This window comes from Sparus aurata, chromosome 17 (assembly GCF_900880675.1).
Source record: "Sparus aurata chromosome 17, fSpaAur1.1, whole genome shotgun sequence".
Lineage (NCBI taxonomy): Eukaryota > Metazoa > Chordata > Actinopteri > Spariformes > Sparidae > Sparus > Sparus aurata.
In genome coordinates, this window is record NC_044203.1 from 9,645,661 (window position 1) to 9,664,098 (window position 18,438).

Consider the following 18,438-nt stretch of genomic DNA (forward strand, 5'->3'; position numbering starts at 1 on the left):
AACAAGAGAGAGGACATAAAAATCACACTCCTGCTCCTGTTCAGGACATTTCCATAAAGCTGTACAGAGAAGACTTGATGATGTGACACAGATGATGAGAGATGGTGAGAGAAAAGATGAAAACTGTGCAAAGCTGTGCATTTATTACTGTAAAAGGTTTTAATGTTGCTCGGTTCGTGCATCGTAGATTTTGGGATGTTATGCAAATTGAAGCTGTCAGCTGTTGACCAGGAATAGATTCTCATGGGAGGCAATGTTGCCGGTTAAATATGAACTGACATGAATGTCAGCAGCCTCGTGTAGCAACATCTACTGTTTTTCACTTTCAAACAAGGATGACTCTTTTATGTGCAGAAAGTCTAGGGTTACAACTATGAATTAAAATGATTGTTCTCATTGTTGATTAATCTCTCAATTATTTGATTCATCGTTACATAAAGTCTATGAAGCAATAGATAATTGTGCAAAAATCCCCTAATGATTTCCCACACCCAAGGTGATGTTTTCAATTTGATCATCCGCTGAACAACCAAACAGTAAATGTTCCATTATAGCTTAGTAACTGTAACCAGGCACAGTAGGTCCGCCAAGATTTAGATTTCTCCCCAAGCTGAAGCATTGTGCCGGGGCTTAAAGCTATAAAGTGTAGTGTAGCTGTTAGCATGTACAGCATTATAATGTTGATTATGAACTACAATGCAAACTATTCAGTACAGCCTTACTACCTTATTTTGTGGGAATAAAGGTAAGAAAAAAAGCTTGGTTCATGGCTTCACTGTTTCAGTTCCCCAACATGCCGAACCCCATCCTGGATGCTACTATATCATGGTGCAGGCTATCGTTAGCAGTAAAAAGAGCATTAAAAAGGTAATAATATATACAATTATTTATCAAACCCCTGTCTTGCTTGTCCAAGTATTGAAACCAAGCAGCCAAATCTTATGTTACAGTGTTTCACTGCAAAACTAGAACAATGGTAATTCTATATTTCCATGACTTTTCCATGAATCATCAACTGGTGAGAAAGCTGACTTTTTCACTGGGATATGTTCGCTTGAGCCTCAATCTTTTAACATGTCATGTACTGTAGGCAACTATGTATAGAACCCCCTTGAACAGGATTCCCATTTTAGATCAAATAAAATGGGCAAGCAAACAACTCAACGTAAAGCTTAAATAGTTCGCTAGCTACAGCTGATAAAATCTGGCAACAACAGTTGTCATTTCTTTTTTTTTTTTAAATGTTGCTTTTGTCTACCTCTTTTTAAATTTATTTTGGTAAAAAATAATTTTATCAGGGCGTTTGAGTGTTAAATCTACCACCATTATCATTGCAAAATGATTATGTTTGGTGCTTAGTCAACTGTATTTTGTCCGACTAACAGCTGTAAACCTAAAGATATTCAGATTACAATGGTAAACAGAAAAGCAGCAAATTCTCAATTTCATTTGAGTAGCTGCAGCCAAATGATTGTTCACTTCATCAGTAACTTATCAGTAACTTATTGGTTAATTAGCTGATTAATTAGCTAATCTATCAAGCGCTTTCTCAGTACTTTAATTCAATTTGATAAAGCACAAGATCCAAAGCCATATCAAGCATACAAACCTGCAGTACAATATTTAGCCCCAGTCGAGCTTAAACGTATCATTGAGGCTGCTGTTGTGGCTATACCCGGTGCTCAGCTGCTGCACCCTGCAGTGTGACACAGGTGCATTTGCTCGTCTCCACCGGTTAAAATCCATACAACAGAGATGTGCTCCACGTGTCTGAACTAGTTAAGCATCTAACATGCCCAGTGGGAGTTTCTACCTTCCAAATAAGGATGACAACCATGTCAGAAAGGGCCTGCATGTGAGGAAGGTGGTATGAAAAAGTGAATACGGTGTGCTCAGGGGAAAGAACCCCCTGAAAACCAGACAGGCTGGGCTGACTCTGAGCTGTGTATAATTAGGACAGGATAATGGAACCGTGTGTTTTAGTGCAACAGTCATGGGACTGCTTCCGTGGCGCTCAGTGTGTGTGTGTGTGTGTGTGTGTGTGTGTGTGTGTGTGTGTGGTGTGTGTGTATGTGTGTGTGCCAAGAGTCCCACAAAAACACAGGAATGACAGCTTCTCCAAATTCTTGACATGACAGATTGTTTCCAGGAGGATATTCTTGCCCAAACAGACAGACAGACAGACACAGCACAGTCACAGACAGGTAGTTGAGGAAAGGGAACCAAGACAGACAAGCTGGAACATTAGTAACACAGAAACGTTGTGTGTGAGGCAGTCACACATGACATGATCAGGATCAGGATCAAGTCTGAACACATGACAACATCGAGGGGAAGAAGCAGAAAACTCAGAAACTCAGAATCAATAAGCAACCAGTGAATGTTTCACAGCAAGTATCTACTATATCTTCACAAGCTCAGCGCCAGAAACCGAAAATTTCGTCTCTAGGTAGCAACTCACAGTCGCAGTGAAATTACACACAAGAAGCTTTCATATCTTTCACTCACACAATCCTTAGTAAACTTAGTAGCAAAAAGATAAAGACTGCTTGGGCTAAGATTAAGCTTTCAACAGAATTAATATTTCAACTATTTGAAATTTAAGAAAAGGAACAACAGAGCCAGATGGGATCATCCCCAGAATGTGTGGCTCAGAGAGGCAAGTGAACCAGGCACTCAGCAGCACAAATACTCAAATTGTGTTATTAAGCCTGCTGGCTTGAGGTTTTCTGAAGATGGGCCTGAGCAGGATTTTGGAGACTGGGGCAAGGCTGGTGAAAGGAGCTATGCAGCTGTGGGTAGCAAGGTTAGGACCGAGACAGGATGGACAGTTATGTGACACTTCAGAGAAATCAGTGTTCGACAATAAATAAATAAAATACGTAGTATATTTCCTCCTAGTCAAAAACACTTCTGATCTAGTAAGAGACGGTGGTGGATTCCCAGCAAGAAGCAGGAAAACTAGACATTCAAACTTGAAAGACCCCTGCAGAAAACAGTGAGACGTGTTGACTGTGCATTGTACTTCCCGCACAAATCCACGACCGCTCGTCAACGTCAGTCCGGGGGGGGGGAGACACGGACGTACGGACAGCCGGTCATCAACTCCGTCAGCCGGGGGACGGACGGACGCTCATCGCCGCCAGCCGGGAGCTCCTAGCCGTCAACCGGGGGACGGCGGACCGACGGACGGACGGACGCTCGACACCGTCACACGCGGTAGAGCGGCGCAGCGCCGCTGTTCCACCGTCTGGGGAGAACCCTGCATCATAACATGCACTCTAGGGTGATTCTCCAATCAGGGGCCTTGACCAAGGTGCTGGCTAGGATCTGGAGTCGGTCCCCCAGCTTGCTCTTCTATGACCTTACAAAAATGTGATTGCTCAGTTTCAAAGATGGCGAATATAGAGTATTATTTTAAAGTGATTATCTTAACTGCTTAATATCAAATGAATTAATTCTGCTTAACACCTATCCATAATGAGGCTACGTGTGAACCAACATCAGTTCAGGCAACCAAAGAAATGACAACACAGATATGTCTCTGCGAAAACCCCTCTTTGTGTGAATGACAAACAAATAGCAGAAACAGCTAGATCTGCCCCACCGTCACAGGTTCTTTCTTCCTGTATCTGTAATCTGGACTGGACTGTGACAACTGAACTAGCTGGGCTTGGAAAAATCTGGGCTGAGAGTGCTAAAACAAGGCCCAGATTGCAGGCCACACTGAGCTTTGCAGCCCAACCCTCTGGGGGAACAAACTAATCAGATACGAGGTCAGTCACACTGCTGGGATACAGTCTCCCTGACTCAGCAATGTGTGCAACTTTGTTTGGACAACAATGAACAAGGCAGAGCACGGATGCACTGTGCAGTATGGATTTGGTTGGCAGGCTGTGCAGGGCTGACTGAGATAGTTTCACTTGCAGAGGTTTCACGGCGAGAACTACATAGCAGCTGATGATGGGATGGGAGGAGGTAGACTACTCTAGGCTTGTACTGGTTGCAAATAGATATCAGTGGATTTAAGGGAAGTGAAGACCTAAGGCAAACCTTTAGGCTTCCTTTGCCCTTTAAACACAGACATGGGTATTCAGGCACAGATTGCAAACAAAATACTCTTTATTATTCATCAGTACTGGTGTAGCAAGTGACAAGTAAAAAATGACAGAATGATTTACACGTTAATTTGATCATTTTCTGGCAACAAATCAAATTAGACGACATCCCTCATATTTCAAAATGCCATTTGATACCTTTAGATTTTCACCGCTTGTTCATCAGTTCACATTCAGTTCAATATAGGAGGGATGGAGAAACCAAAATGTGTGTTCCAGGTGTCACTGTAGGCCTTTCACTGATGGAAGAATCTCATCTAGATTCGGTTGAACAGTCCACACTAGTTTACAGCTGGCTACCCATTTTAACCCTGTGCCCAAATTATATTATGTGCTGTGGTTTAACACCATGTTGTCGAGTTCAGTAATCAGGGTTACCATTAACAATATAATATAACTGCACTTACTGCACAAAGTTGCATTCAAGCTGCACATTATGATCAGGTTCTTAAAATATCCCACTTCCCACCCGAGAGGAAGATACTGGTGTGTTATCGTGACACAAAGTTTCATACCTAACTTGTATTCAATGTGAAAAAATATTGATACCATGGTCGATACCATGGGGATAAATTGATAAAAAAGGGAGGGCATAAAATTATAGATTGCAATTAGAAGATAAATATTACCGTATGTGTGTAGTGTGTGTTAGGAATATGCATAGACACTACAAAGGTGCATAATGTAAACTCACTATTGGAGAGGAGAGCAAAAATAACTAGCAGCTAGTACTGGTGTATTGATACTGCTGTGTTACTTGCTGTTGATCAGACTTAGAAGCCAAATCCAGCAAACCAAACTGGGTTCATCCCATAGATGGTATAAAATATGGACATAGCCTCTGTGACATCACCCTGGTTGCTAAATAGCTAGACAGCTACTAGCAAGCTAGCTGCCTTAATTTTACACAACATTAAGCCTCATCATAAATAAAATGACTGAGGCATATAAACAACAAACCCTGTACAGTTGTCCTGAACAGGGAAATTAGCCATACAATCCAAAATATTTTTTCTTTTGTGCCAGGCTGTAAACATGCTTGTTTCTGCAGTGAAGCAGTAAGAGTAACTGAGATGTTGAGGATTCAAAGCTGATCAATACTGATGCAGATTATCTATGTTTCATGTAAATGTCATATCCAAAAAACAAGTTAAGAATCAATACTCTCTGATCTGAGATTTGTCTGAATTTGAGCTAGTCAATTCAAGTTAATATGGTCTAAAGACCAGAAGGAAGAACTAAGAAACTAAGAAATTCCTTGGTGCCTTTCACCTTAGTGATTAAAAGAAACCACTGAAGCAAAACCACGAACAAGGCTTAAGGAGGATGAGGTGACAGTTATGTGTCCCATCTCAAACATCTCCTCTTAACTGTCTTATTAACAACTGCTCTTAGACATCTTATGAACGTATCAAGGTCCTCCATGGTTTGTCATCTCATCAGGTCTGTAGAGGGAGTCATACTGTTCATTTAGACAACGGCATGTCAGATGGATAAAAATCCTGTCTCAAAGAGGATAGCGAGCGTCACAGAGATCAGACCCAGACTGGCAAAGTATCCAAGACCCTACGATGACGAGCACACAAACACGCAGTTGCTGTGTATTAACATAGCCATAAAAAGCAGGATACTAGCCTCAAAGTATAGACTGACCATTTAAAATCATTCCTGTTGTGTGTCAAATACAATCATCCATCCCATCTTATTAGCTCCAGATAATTATTAACAGTCCCTTGTTCAGCATTTGTGTTTGTGTGATGGTGGTTTTTTAAGATAGACCTCAAAGTAAGGAACATGAAAAGAGTTAATAATCAGAAGGGCTCCTACAGTGTCAGAGCCCTTCATCTAGGCGGCTTCAGCACCGGGCATCGATTCTCCCTTGGTGCTATTTGCTACTGTCTCATCCATGAACTATTTATTTTTAGCTTTATAGCCCCTGTGTCGCTCAGCACAAAGCCAGCCTATAGGACTTTCAGGTCTACAGGACATTTACAGCAAGAACACTGTTTTGTGTGGTTTCCTTAAGCATTCTGCGACGGAAGGTCACGTATTTGGCTTGTGTGGAAGAAACCTCTGCTTTTTGCTCTACAAACCAGATATTTAAAAGCTATGAAAGCTGCTGCCTGTAGTATCAAATAGCTGCTCTGGTCGTTCCTGTATCAAGAGCTCAGCCAATCAATATGGGTAAAAATATCTGGTGTTCAAAGAGGTAAACACTGGCAAGGCCAGGTGGTGGGCTGATCCTGGCACCTAATGTGGTGTAATAATAGTGTGATTCAAGTTTGCCTTTTAAGCATCATTAATCACTTGTCCCTCATAGGAAAGTAATATTCGCAACACAGCTAGTTTCTTATGTCCCAGAACCACCAAGGCACCACTAAAATGACACACGACGTGCAGCAATTGATTGTACTGTAAGAGGAGCCGTCTCTAACTCAATTAAGTGGCAGAGGACATGCAAATGTGACCCACTGATAAAGACCTGTTATTGACACATTGACAGCGGAACGAGGAAGGGAGGGGAAGAGAAAGAGTTATCACAATCAGGATCATAGCCACTAATGACAGGTGAACCCTATCTTCTTATCCTTCGAATCAATAATACCCATTATTCATCTCAAAGTGGGGATGAATAATTAAGCTTCTTCCTCTTTGGGTGACATCTGTCCTTTCGAGAAGAAGGGTAGAGGAAGGCCGTGGCAGCCATATTGAGAGTGACTGACATCTAGCTAATGGTCACCTTGTTGAACAGAAGAGGAGGCACCGATTCAACAAAGGCGGTCGGGCCGGACAGCCAAAGACTAATAGCTCCATTAAAGAGACTGCTGGCATCTTGGTAAGAACATTAAGTATGGAACACGAGAGCAAATCTATGACTGCAAAAAGGTCAACCAAGGGAAGAAGATGCAATCTCATAGCTACGGCTCCTTGGTCAGATTATTAAGCAGAAAGGTGTCTATTGGTAACCTTTAACAGATGTTAGCTGAGCTACAGTTTTATGTAGGACCTGTTCCTGCACTGAGACTGCCTGGGCCTCTCAATGAAAAATGAGATGATGAGTCACAGGGAGAAAAACTAAAAAAACCCCCTAAATTTAAAGATAGAAGAGTAAAAGAGACACCGTAACAACCCCATGAATCCACTGTATCGTCATCAAACTGGAAATAAAGCTCATCAGCACAAGGTTTAATCACCCATAATGCTCAAAGCAGCTATTGCTCCTCATTTTATAATGAAGGGTGAAGCCAGGGTTTAGCATGACAGTTGCCATGGTGACTTTGTCGTTACTATCCTAATGGCATGTCTATTGTGTGCAACTACACCCTTGCTGATCGTTTGCAGACCTAAATTTAGACCCTCTTTAAGTGATGGGGGAGAAAGTCCCATTATTCAGTCCTTTTTAAGGTGACACCAAACAAGTTTGCAGTCTGACTTTCAAGCTCTGATGGATCTCTTGTGCCAGGCTCCGACCTCCTCCTTCAGGCTTTGATAGTCTTTCCACTGATTGGCCAAAACATATACCTATTTCTGGGAGGGGGTCAGTACTTCTATTTATTCAACCAGAGGGGAAAAATCAATACAGTATAAGCTGTACATCTGCTGAGTGGATTCAAATGACTTGAGAAGGAATATTTGACTAGTATATTAGACATTAAACTTTTTTTCTTCCAAACAATGTTTTTCATTACACTTCAGACAACCAGGAGTAGGTTACTGGGAAACTCCTAATTACTACATTCAAAGGGTATACTGGGTAACCATTTTCAGTGATGAATTTCTGACTTACATTGCAATAATGACAAATTTATTCTCTAAAATAACTGGCAAAGAATAGAGACTGAGTGATTTTATGATGTATGTTGACAAGTTTGGCTGAATAACAACGTAAATGTTTATAAAAATTCTAAAAAATCTAAAAATGAGAGGCCAGCTTACAGCTTTGATTCTGCCCTTCATCTTATGGGAATTGTATGTACAGGGAGGTTGTTGTGATGGGGAGGTTTGTTTTTTATAGTGTCACGGTAACATTGCACGCTCTGGCTCGAAACCTGGCTAATGTTCGATTTTACTGGCGGTGTCACCAAACTTGTCAACACATTGTGTTAAAATAACACAAGACACTGATGACCCCTGGGCAGTACATGCCCAAAAATGGCAATACAACTGAGACAATCATTATCAATACAGGCCCCAGCCTGTAGCATGTTCAAATAAGACTCAAAGTTAAGATAGTGAGATGCTGACATCTGGGTCATGTATGCTGTTTTATACATCACGCTACCCATCCATCAGGTTCAATCTTCTCCACATTCATTACCCTGTATTCGTTCCTCCATAACTTTTAATATTGCCTACCACACACCCCTCCAGACCCATCATTCCTTCATCATCCATTGACATCTTCTTCTCCACACAGACAGGGAGCTGAGAAAGAGATCAAACAGTGGGATCTCCTCTCCCACCCAACAGTGAATAATGTAAACAGAGTGACTGATTGTCAGTAGGGTGCAGAGTTAAGATTGCTGCTGAAGGGTGTGTCTCGCACATGCCCCCACACCTTGTGTGGTGTATGACTCATCTAATGTCCACAAGATCTCCAATACCTGCCATGCTTCCTTTAAGCCCTGCAGAAATCCATTCAACCTACAGTCTGGTGTGACTGTCAGACCTTGGCTCTATGAGCCTTTACCTTATCCAAATCGTCATGACACTGCATCTGGCTCTTACTGTAGATCAAATACAGTACAGTAGCATTTATACAACTGAAGATTATGTGTATGCAAACATGTTGGTAGTTGGGTATTAACCCTCACTATTGTTCTGGTACAGACTGAAACAAGCCTGTAGTAATAAGTATCAAAAACTGTCAAGTACAGAAAGCTGGCCCTGAATGCTTTCTCAGAATCATAGTCTTGTTAATTCATCCTTCAATCAGATAGTTGCCAATTTAAATCACTCATTGTCATTTCTAGACAAGTTCACTGAGGAACTTCCTCGATGCCTTGCTGTGTTTTGACAAGGCTTGACAATGATAGATTTGTCTTTTTTAAAAAAAGGAAAGAACGAAGTCTACAGTCTAGCAAATCTGTGAGGCTGTAACTGGGCAAAGCAGTGTTTGTTAGCCAAATGCTAATGCTAACATGCTCAAAATGACAACGCTAACATTTGATAGGTAGGTACGTGTGTTTATCCAGTTCATCAACATTTGCTAATGAGCAAATGCAACTGAGACAGATGGGACTGTCATTAATACCAAGCATTTGCTCAGAAAGCAAAATCCTAAAGTATATGACTAACTAAACATTTTGTCTTGATGATGGCACTAGAAGGTCAGTTTATAATGCTAATAACATATAATAATCTGACTGATCATGTTGCTGGCAAGAGTAACAACATCGTGAATGCTGACAACCTCCTCCTTTCCTCCTAGGCCTACAAACTGGAATCCAGACAGTCCTTCTCCCAAAAACTGCTCTCTAGTGTCACTATACAAAATGTAATAAGAGCTTTGCTGTGCCAGTTTTTACTGAGTGCACTGCAATAGACTGAAACAGAGTGTGGGCTGGAAGGTTCAGGCCAAAAAAATTCAACATGACTCAACATTAAAGAAGTTCAGTTAATATCACAACGTGGATGTTATCTTTGTAGTTTGGGGCATGGTTGTTTCTGGTTATGACAAAACTAAACTCAAAGTTAATTGCTAGGACCTCTGAATGAGGGGACAATGAAAAAAGTAGTCTTGAGGGGTGCTTTTGGGGGAAACCTATGCCTCCATTTAATTGCAAGCTGTAGAGGGGTGACCAGGTAATCAAATGGGGATGTAGTCATCACTAGTGTCTTAAAATCCCTCTGCCACTATGATGCCCTGATCAGACAGGTTTTAACCCTCTGTCACCAGGTCGAGAGTCCTGAGAGCCCAGTCAGTTGCAATGGCTTGTTCCAAATGCCGGCTTTGTCACCTCTTGGTCAGTTGTAATGATGGTCCTGGAGAGTCATGATGTTACAGAAACAACAACAAAGTGGGTTGCAGAGCTTTGACATCAAAACAACACGACTGGTCAGTGGAAATGATGGTCCTGGAACAACAGTAATTATGATGTTAAAGTAACAACACCAACACGGTGATGTCAGATAGACCGTCTGCTGTGAACGTCCATTTCAGTTCAGAGACCAACATCCTGGTTAAACCTACCCATAAATGTGAGCTCAGTTTTCCTGTGTAGTGAAGGATTATCTTTTGGATATGCTTTAGGTTTCACCCCAAAATAACCTTCCTAACTTTTAGCCTTTCTAGAACCATCTGACTGCTTGTGTTTCTTTCCCAATCCGACTTCCCCAATTTGCATCACCAATGGAAATGATGGCCAAAAGAATTAAACTGAAATGACGAGTTGTGAGGCTTTCCCATTCTTTTTTTTTTTTTTTTTTACGTATTTCTGCGAGCCAAAAATAGGTGTGTGTACTCCCTCAGTTTCCAAAGCTTCAAAACTAACACCAAAGTTGTAATAAACCGGAATTTTCCTTTAAAGCTATTTGTAGCTATTTGCTAGTCAAAACATCCCATGGGTCCCTGGAGCTTGGGCAAAATCCAAAATAGAATCCAAAACCAAGCATCTATGTCCACGTTGTGATAAAGCTGGTGCGTCTGGAGATAGACATTTGCTGCCTACTCTCTCTCAGCTCTTCTTTTAGTTTGACTTTGACTGGCCATCCTCTCATCCACTCATTGAGAAGAGAGTCACCTCTGTGCTGCTCTTTGCCTCTTTCCATCTACGTCTTTCTGTCTCCTCATCTATCTCTGTTGTTCCCACACACGTCAACCACTTTTTTAATTGGATCAAGTCAGCCAATAGCTGGACTTGGCTGAATGGACTGGCGTTATCAGTGTCTAGGCAGATGGGTTGCAGCTGCTCAGGTTATTTCTCAATACCAAAAAAAAAGGGTCAGAGAAAGAACCCTGTTTGTGAAGTAGAGGGGTGAGGGAGACAGACTGTATTGATAAGGCGGAATAAGAGGAAACCCTCCCTTCTCCTGTGGGCGCCAGGCAATAGATGATAAACTTATCTGCCGGAGAGCGAAATAAGGAAACATTGTCGTCTGTCCCCCCGGTGCGGGAGATGAGTTTAAGATAAAGCTGCTTCTCAATCACTGGGACACTGGTGACCATGTGTCTGTCACAGTGTAGGGGAGGCATGATTATACCGCCTTAAATGCTCTCTGTGGCCCTAAACCTCGTCGCTACGTGCCGCTGCAGCATGTCAGAGTACAGGACACAATTATCGGCAGTGCTCAATACATCCATCACGGTGGCTGCAATCTAGTGGGGGTGGGGGGTAAAAAGGAGGAAAGAGCGATGGCTGACAAGAACAGGATTGATATGGTGTGTGATTGAGATATGAATCTTTTCCCCCCCAAGCTAAACATTAAATTTCTCCCTATTTTCTTTACTGCAAGCATTTCTGTCCATCTTGCTGACTTGTTGTGGCCCTTCTGCTCATATCAGGGCCATGGCACAGTGCTTGGGGTCTGACAAATATCCTGTTGTTGAGGTTTAGGTTGTTCAAACATCGGCAAGATAAACAAGGGCCCTGTCAATCAGAAAGTCTTGGATGACTGACAGGTTGGGTAGGCGGAGGATGTGGAGGTGGCGTTGGTGTTGCTGAGGTGTTGGAGATGGGGGGGAAAGGGAGCCAATCACAGCGAAACCTACAGCAGCTCCTGGGGCCAGGAGCAAAACCTGGAGAAACTCAAATTTTTTGCAAAAGAGTTGCCAGAAATCGGAAAAGAAAGAGAAAGCAAGAGTTTGGGGGAAGAGACTGGAATGTCAGCGAGAGACCACAGAGAGCCTGCCCCCCCTTCCCTTCCTCTCTCCTTCCTCCCTTCATCTCCTCCTCTCCTTTCAGCAGACGGGCAGACAGCCGGAGCAGAGCCACAGCAATCCCACTCCTCACTGTTGCCACGCAGAGAGAGAGGCGAGGAAAAGCAGTCTGACTGCAGCTGGATTTGAGGGTCATTTGAAGAACACAACCAGGCAAAAGCAGAGACAGGCTCCATTTTCAGATCACGCCAGGGAACCAGAGCCCTCTCTCGCTAACTCAACCTCTCTCTCTCTCTCTCTCTCCCTCTCTCTCTCTCTCGCTCTCAATCGCTTCACCCTCCCTCCCCTTCTTCTACACAACAGCTAAATCAATAGAAATGACAACGCAGTTGGAAGGTCATTCGCAAGCACAGCAAGCTCTGTGTTGGAATGCTCTCCGATAGGTGGCAAAGAGAACGAATGGAAAAACAAATACACATCCTGCCAGTGCTCCTGCTCGTCTGTCCTGCCCTGAGCCAGCTGGAGGGATACATACGGAGCTGCTACAATTACTGTCTCCTTTCTATACATCAACATGCAAAATGGAGCTGAGTGTTGTGCTGCTACACCGGGACTCTTTAACAGAGGATACACTGTTTCCATAAGCTTTCCGTCAGCTACCCTGCACGTTGGTCTACACGAACACAAACACAGTCCCCTTTATGTAAACAGATTGAGAATGAGGTACACGTGTTACACTGGCAAAATCCACAAAATGCTTCTCCCCTCACTAATGAGCTACCAAGCATGGTCAGACACGATGCCTTCACAACACACAAACACAACAGCTACAGCTAGAATATTGCTGGAGCTAGACAGAGCTACAGAAACCACCAGCAGCAGCAGACACACACATAGAAGCAGCAGCAGCACTGGAGCAGAAAAGCGTCAAAAACACACAGCGACATTAACACAGAAAGAGCAGAGTTGCTTGTGCATTACTCACAGAATATTCAATGGTCCCTTTGGGTCTCTGGAACGACATGCGCCTCCCATCCTTCTTCTCTGGAGTCTTCTTCTGCCCGGTATCTGAAAGCAAGCGAGGCAAGGTACGCATTACATTCATGTTCCCCTCTCCCCAGCTTGTCACAAGCTGCCGTTTCCCAGCCCCGTGGGTAGACAGCTCATTCGTCAACAGTGAGCGAGCCAGCCAGCCAGCCAGCGATGTGAGCTGTGAGCGCTGGACCACTTTCTCTCTCTCTTTCGCTCTCTCTCCTCCCTCTCTCTCCTTCTCGCTTTGCTTCTACCCTCCTGCCCTCGCTCTCCCTCTATCACACCGTCCTCTCTCTCTTTCTTCTTCCTCCTCGCCTGCCGTGCGTCGCAATGACAGCCGCTGAAACCAGTTCACCTTGCCTTCCTCCCCGTGCCTTTCACAGCGGAGATCAGGCCGACCTCCATCAGGGTACTGCCGCTCTGGATGGGAGCCTGAGAGGAGAAGATGGATTCAGTTGGGAAGAGGGGGGTGCTAAAACTGGAGATGGAGAAGGAGGAAAGTGGGGGCTGAACCAGACGGTGGATGGAGGAGAAGGGAGGGTTTAATGCTAAATGTAGGTTGAGCAAAAAGGGGATGTAGTTTAGGAATGTGGTAACTGAAGATAGGGTGGAGGTTCAGAACTTTATTTGTAGCTCCTGTTGTTTGGAGGCATTTTCAAAAGAATAATCCAGATTGTCTTCTTTTTGTGAAAAGCGCTGATAAAGCTGGTAGGTACTACATGGTACAAGACAGGGTAGAAGACAGGTATAGAAGATTTGGCTGGTTTTGGGCATATACAGGACAAAATAATGTAGGGGTGATAGCGACAGAAATCTATGCAAGAAAGCACATTCTGAAGCTGGGGGGTGGCGTGAGGTTGGGAGAAAGGATGGAGAAGAAGCTAAGATGGGAGATGGAATATTGAAGTAAGCAGATGAAAGACAGAAGCAAAGGATCGGATGGGAGATAAAAGAAACTGGAAGAGGACTCTTGGGAATGGAGAGGATCTAGATCAGGGGCCGACTCTGGTCTCTGACTTATGAGAACAAGGGCAAATGGATTTGTGGAATAATGTGCAAGGCAGTGTTGATTGGAAGCGTAGGGTGTGAGGGTCAAGTATGGCACTGACCGAAGAGGTTTCGAGGAGTTCTGGTGAGGGATTTATGCTGGACATAAATTGACCCAGTGCCCTCAGAAGCCTCCCTTAAACGTCTTTCTTTTGTCGGTGTTGCACATGACTCATCAGTCCCTTTATTTGTGTTTTTCTCATCAGGCCTCTCAGATAGCTCAAACCATGAGTCATACACCAGTGCTGCTATTTCTGGGGCTCAGGACAGCCTGGCTGAAAGTGAGAGGGGAGGGGAAATCAGAGCTGCCTCAGGTGTAAATATCAGTGATAATCTGTGATTCCTGTAGTTTTTACTTTTCTTGAAATGCAGGCAATCTATGCATATCATACTGATGTTGTCAAATGAGACTAGATACGTTCTAAGTCTTTGTTTATAATACTATCAGCTCATAATCACTGCAGGGGAATAATCTAAATAAGAATCAGTGGCCTATGTAAAGGATTTACACATATCATTTTAAAGCTGATATTGAGGTTGTTGAAATAAGTTTCAAATATTTAATCTTAGCCCAAAAATAAAAATAAAGTGTAATAAATATATGTATAATAAAGAAAAGTACAAAATAGAGTGCTGACCACCAAGTGAATACAGATAAACAACATGATTTCTAGGTCAATTATTATGGCAGTGTTGGAGCCGAAGTAGATTTTTTGTCATTGTGGTTACATAAATGTTATTTATGTTGCTGTCAGTTTGTTGCTCGGCCATCCTGTTAAAGGTAAGCGATTGTTGAGTCTAATTCCCAGGTCATCAGACTTTTGAGTTGGTAGATTTGTCCCAGCCAGTGTCAGTATTAAACAACCAGGGAATGAGACCCAACTATCAAGCGAAGACGACTGATGACTTACGGTTAAAAAGCCCACGTATGAATTAAGTTTTTAAACTTCAGAACCATTTGGTACAGCCCTGGTTAAATTGGTTAGAAAATGATCATGTTCTCTCTAAATGTTGCACGGTTGGCTACGAAGGGTTTTATTACTTTTGCAGGAGGCGATAAAAAGCCTTCTCTCTATCAATTAGTCTTTGAAGCATGTAAAATAATTATTTTCGGAATTTTTTCTATAACTTAACATTCACTTGTTTCATCATCATCATCATCATCATCATCATCATACTGATGCTCTTTCCAACCCTAGATGCTTTACGGTTAATAGCTTATCATGCTGCCATCTGTATTTTTGTTTCTCTCTGTTCAGGTCATCTGCATTCTTTGGATCAGGTCCATATTTTTGAGGACCAATCCAATCATGTCAGGTCTGGCATTTTTTTTTTACTGGTCTATATCAAATTTGATAAAAAATTTCAGACCCATAAATACCTCTACTGTGTTCTTTTCCTTCTCAGCTTGTTCTGTTAGTGAGCTTTTTGCGGCCCAAAAAGGTGAAACTATCCAGTATTTTGCAAGCTAATCAAAAGCCAAGAAATAAGAAAAGTCTATAATAGTAAATAAAATTCTGTGTAGCAGATGTATGCTTTTTCAGTCCTGGTTGAGCCCTTAGATCCCCAAGTTGGGAACCACTGTATCAGAGTACAAATCCAACAATAAATGTCCCCGTTTGTTTGGTCATCTGCATTACTAGTGTTACTTTCTCTAAATTCTTTGTGTATATCATCATTGAAAAAGCCCAATAATCATCTCCAGATAATTTGGATTTTATTCAATGTGGAGGCATTCTCTCAGAATTATGGTGATACTTTATTTTGCCAGCCCTGCCCAGCAGGGGTAGTGTATAACATAACCTATAGCACTATGAAAACCTCAGAAAAGTAGTTAGTAGAAAAACAACACAATGGCTCCACAAACTGTGGGCGTGTGCCAAATCAATTATTCAGCATCCAAATGAAAACCTTGGAAGGATGATTACTTTCAGCGGGAGAACACAAACCCGGCCTGTGGATTGTGGAGGATTGCGTTTTGGTCGCCATTTAAAAAGGCAACACATCGTAACTGTGATTCCATGTTTTCCTGTTATGAAATATAATCCACTGTGTCTCTGCTTAATTGCAGGTCATGGCAGTCTGGCAGACTGCATGTAACCTGATGCAGTAAGTAAACAGCGGAGGTGTCGATCTGCTTTGTTAGCAGCAGGGTTGCAAAGACTATAAAGATTTATGCAGTGTTTTGTGATTTTTCTCTTGTGGCTTAACATACTTCTACACATCTGTAAACACTACACTGGTGCAGGCGGAGCACAATCCGGTTCAACACTAGATCAGACTCCAAACAATACAGAATGAGAGGAGCAGGAGAGAGTGACGGAGAGCAAAAGAGAATAACAGATATGCATTAGCAGCTGCAGGGGTGTTTGCACATGGGGAGCCGGTGATTGGTCTAAAATTAAACCTCACCATGGATGGTGGCACAAGATATGGGCATTTTATTCACACTCCAGACACACAGCGGAGCTCAGCACCAGGGCATCTTCAGTAACAAAGGCTCTAGTTTCATCCCACTCCACAGGCAACCAGGAGCATCTGTTGTCTCTAAATAAGCCCCGCTTCTTTAGAGGGAAGCTACGTCTTAAGTCTACAAATCACAGCCTGTTTGTTTCATGGGATCCATCCGCATCCAGTGATGTATTGGAATTTTGATTTTCAGTCAAGAATGCCTTTACCGTCAGAATACTAACCGATAGTATTTCAGTTGGATTTTCTGTCCTGTTCTAACACACAGACTCTGCTTCTTTACCATAGCAGTAACACATTGCACGTCATGCATTGAGACAGCGTGATACGACATGCTCAAAGTGGCAGAATCTGGAGATGCAGAGGCTGCACAGGGAAAGGCGTGAAGAAACAGGGCCTGTGGCTAATGCCAATCTAGATAAAGTAAACCCAGTTATCTCGGCTGAACAGCACAGTGGGAAAATTTTCAGACAGAGGTGAGCTGAGGTCGCTAGTTATCTAATTTGTTGTTCAACCAAGTAAGACAACAGTTGCCACAGCGTAAGCTATTTTACTGTTGTCGTTTCCCATAAAGAACATTTTACTTGGCTCATTAATGAGCTGAATTACAATTACAGTGGGTCAACTGTGAGAGAAGCTGCGCGACTCCCTCAGACATGGAAAAGAGCTGCTGTGTGTCGGGAAAAAACAAAGGCTGCCTCTCACCAATCGGGGATGTAAACAGTCACAAGAAGTCATGCCTATCTGAGCGACTTAACAAAAAATGCGTGACAATGGTCCACCATACTGCCTTAGGCAACACAACCCTGAACAAGACAGGAGCACAGAGGGTATCAGGGCGAAGATTTTTACTCTTGTTTAACACCAACTACAAATAACCATAATTAGAGAGTATGTGATCTTGAATCTCTGCATCTCCATGGTTTAATGTCTATGTGGGGTTCTGTGAAATGAAAACTGTGATAAACACCCTGCTGAGTGACATATTTCTGAAATGAAGTGTCTCGAGGACAAAGAACTATTGAAAAGATAATTAAAAACTCTGTTATTTCTTTTATTCAGAGATATGGGGAAAAACGTCTTTCAAAATGTAGGCTATGCATTCATAGGTTTTCTCTCTCTGTCCTCCAAAAAGGAATGGCTTATTCATAAAGTATTGTGCAGTTAAACACTGACAATTTAATTCAAGGACATCACTATGAAAAGCTCGGGAAGAGCAAAGCTCCAGTCACTCTTTCGTATCTGCTGATGGATATCCATAGAAAAGGAAAACAATGAAATGTGTCTTCATTAAAAATGCACAGATACCATGGGAATTTGTGACAAATCCAAAACCTGCCAAGACATGGACAAAATCTGGATGGTTCTTGAGCTAAATGCAAATGCTACTGTATTTGACTCTATAAACATGATGTGTTCTGTACCCGTGCAATCTGTTGAGAATGAATCACGGCTGCTAAATATATAGTTCCCCCTTGCTTTATGCACAGCTATGACAAACTGAAGCAGGCAGGGAATAGGAGAGTCAACAACTATCTGACTAACACTCCCTTATGGTCTGATAGAATACACAAGCAGCCAATTTCCCTCTGCTCCCTTGTTTTCCCTGCCTGCTGGCGATACAGCCCTCCCCAGATGTTATTTTTAGAAAAGCCCAAAACCGTAGGGGAGGCAAGAGCCCTGCACTACAGCCACACTGAACAGGTGCTGTGCAGGACTCGTTAAAGACCTGGAGACTGTCCTCAAAAGTTTGTGAGGGAGGGCAGACAGAGCACAGCAGTGTGTTATACACAGACAGGCCACAATAACAGAAATACCTGCGAAATATAATGCAATAAGATAGAAATACCATCTTTGAATTTTCTGAGGCTTACAATAGTTAGTGTTTCCGAAGACTTTGTCAAGAGTTGGTGAGTCGACTCTGTGCTCACTGTTGAAAGATTTTGCATCATA

The 18,438-nt window shown here is 42.6% G+C and overlaps 1 protein-coding gene across 8 annotated transcripts in view; it reads right to left on the minus strand.

Annotated features, from left to right (window-relative positions):
- The window catches only part of oxr1a (oxidation resistance 1a), a 169,462-nt gene that overhangs the window by 37,991 nt on the left and 113,033 nt on the right, over positions 1-18,438 (minus strand). For all 8 annotated transcript variants that reach the window (XM_030394578.1, XM_030394582.1, XM_030394577.1 and 5 more), the window contains one exon: positions 12,923-13,005. In XM_030394578.1, the coding sequence (XP_030250438.1) occupies positions 12,923-13,005 (83 nt within the window). The remainder of the gene's footprint in view (positions 1-12,922; positions 13,006-18,438) is intronic.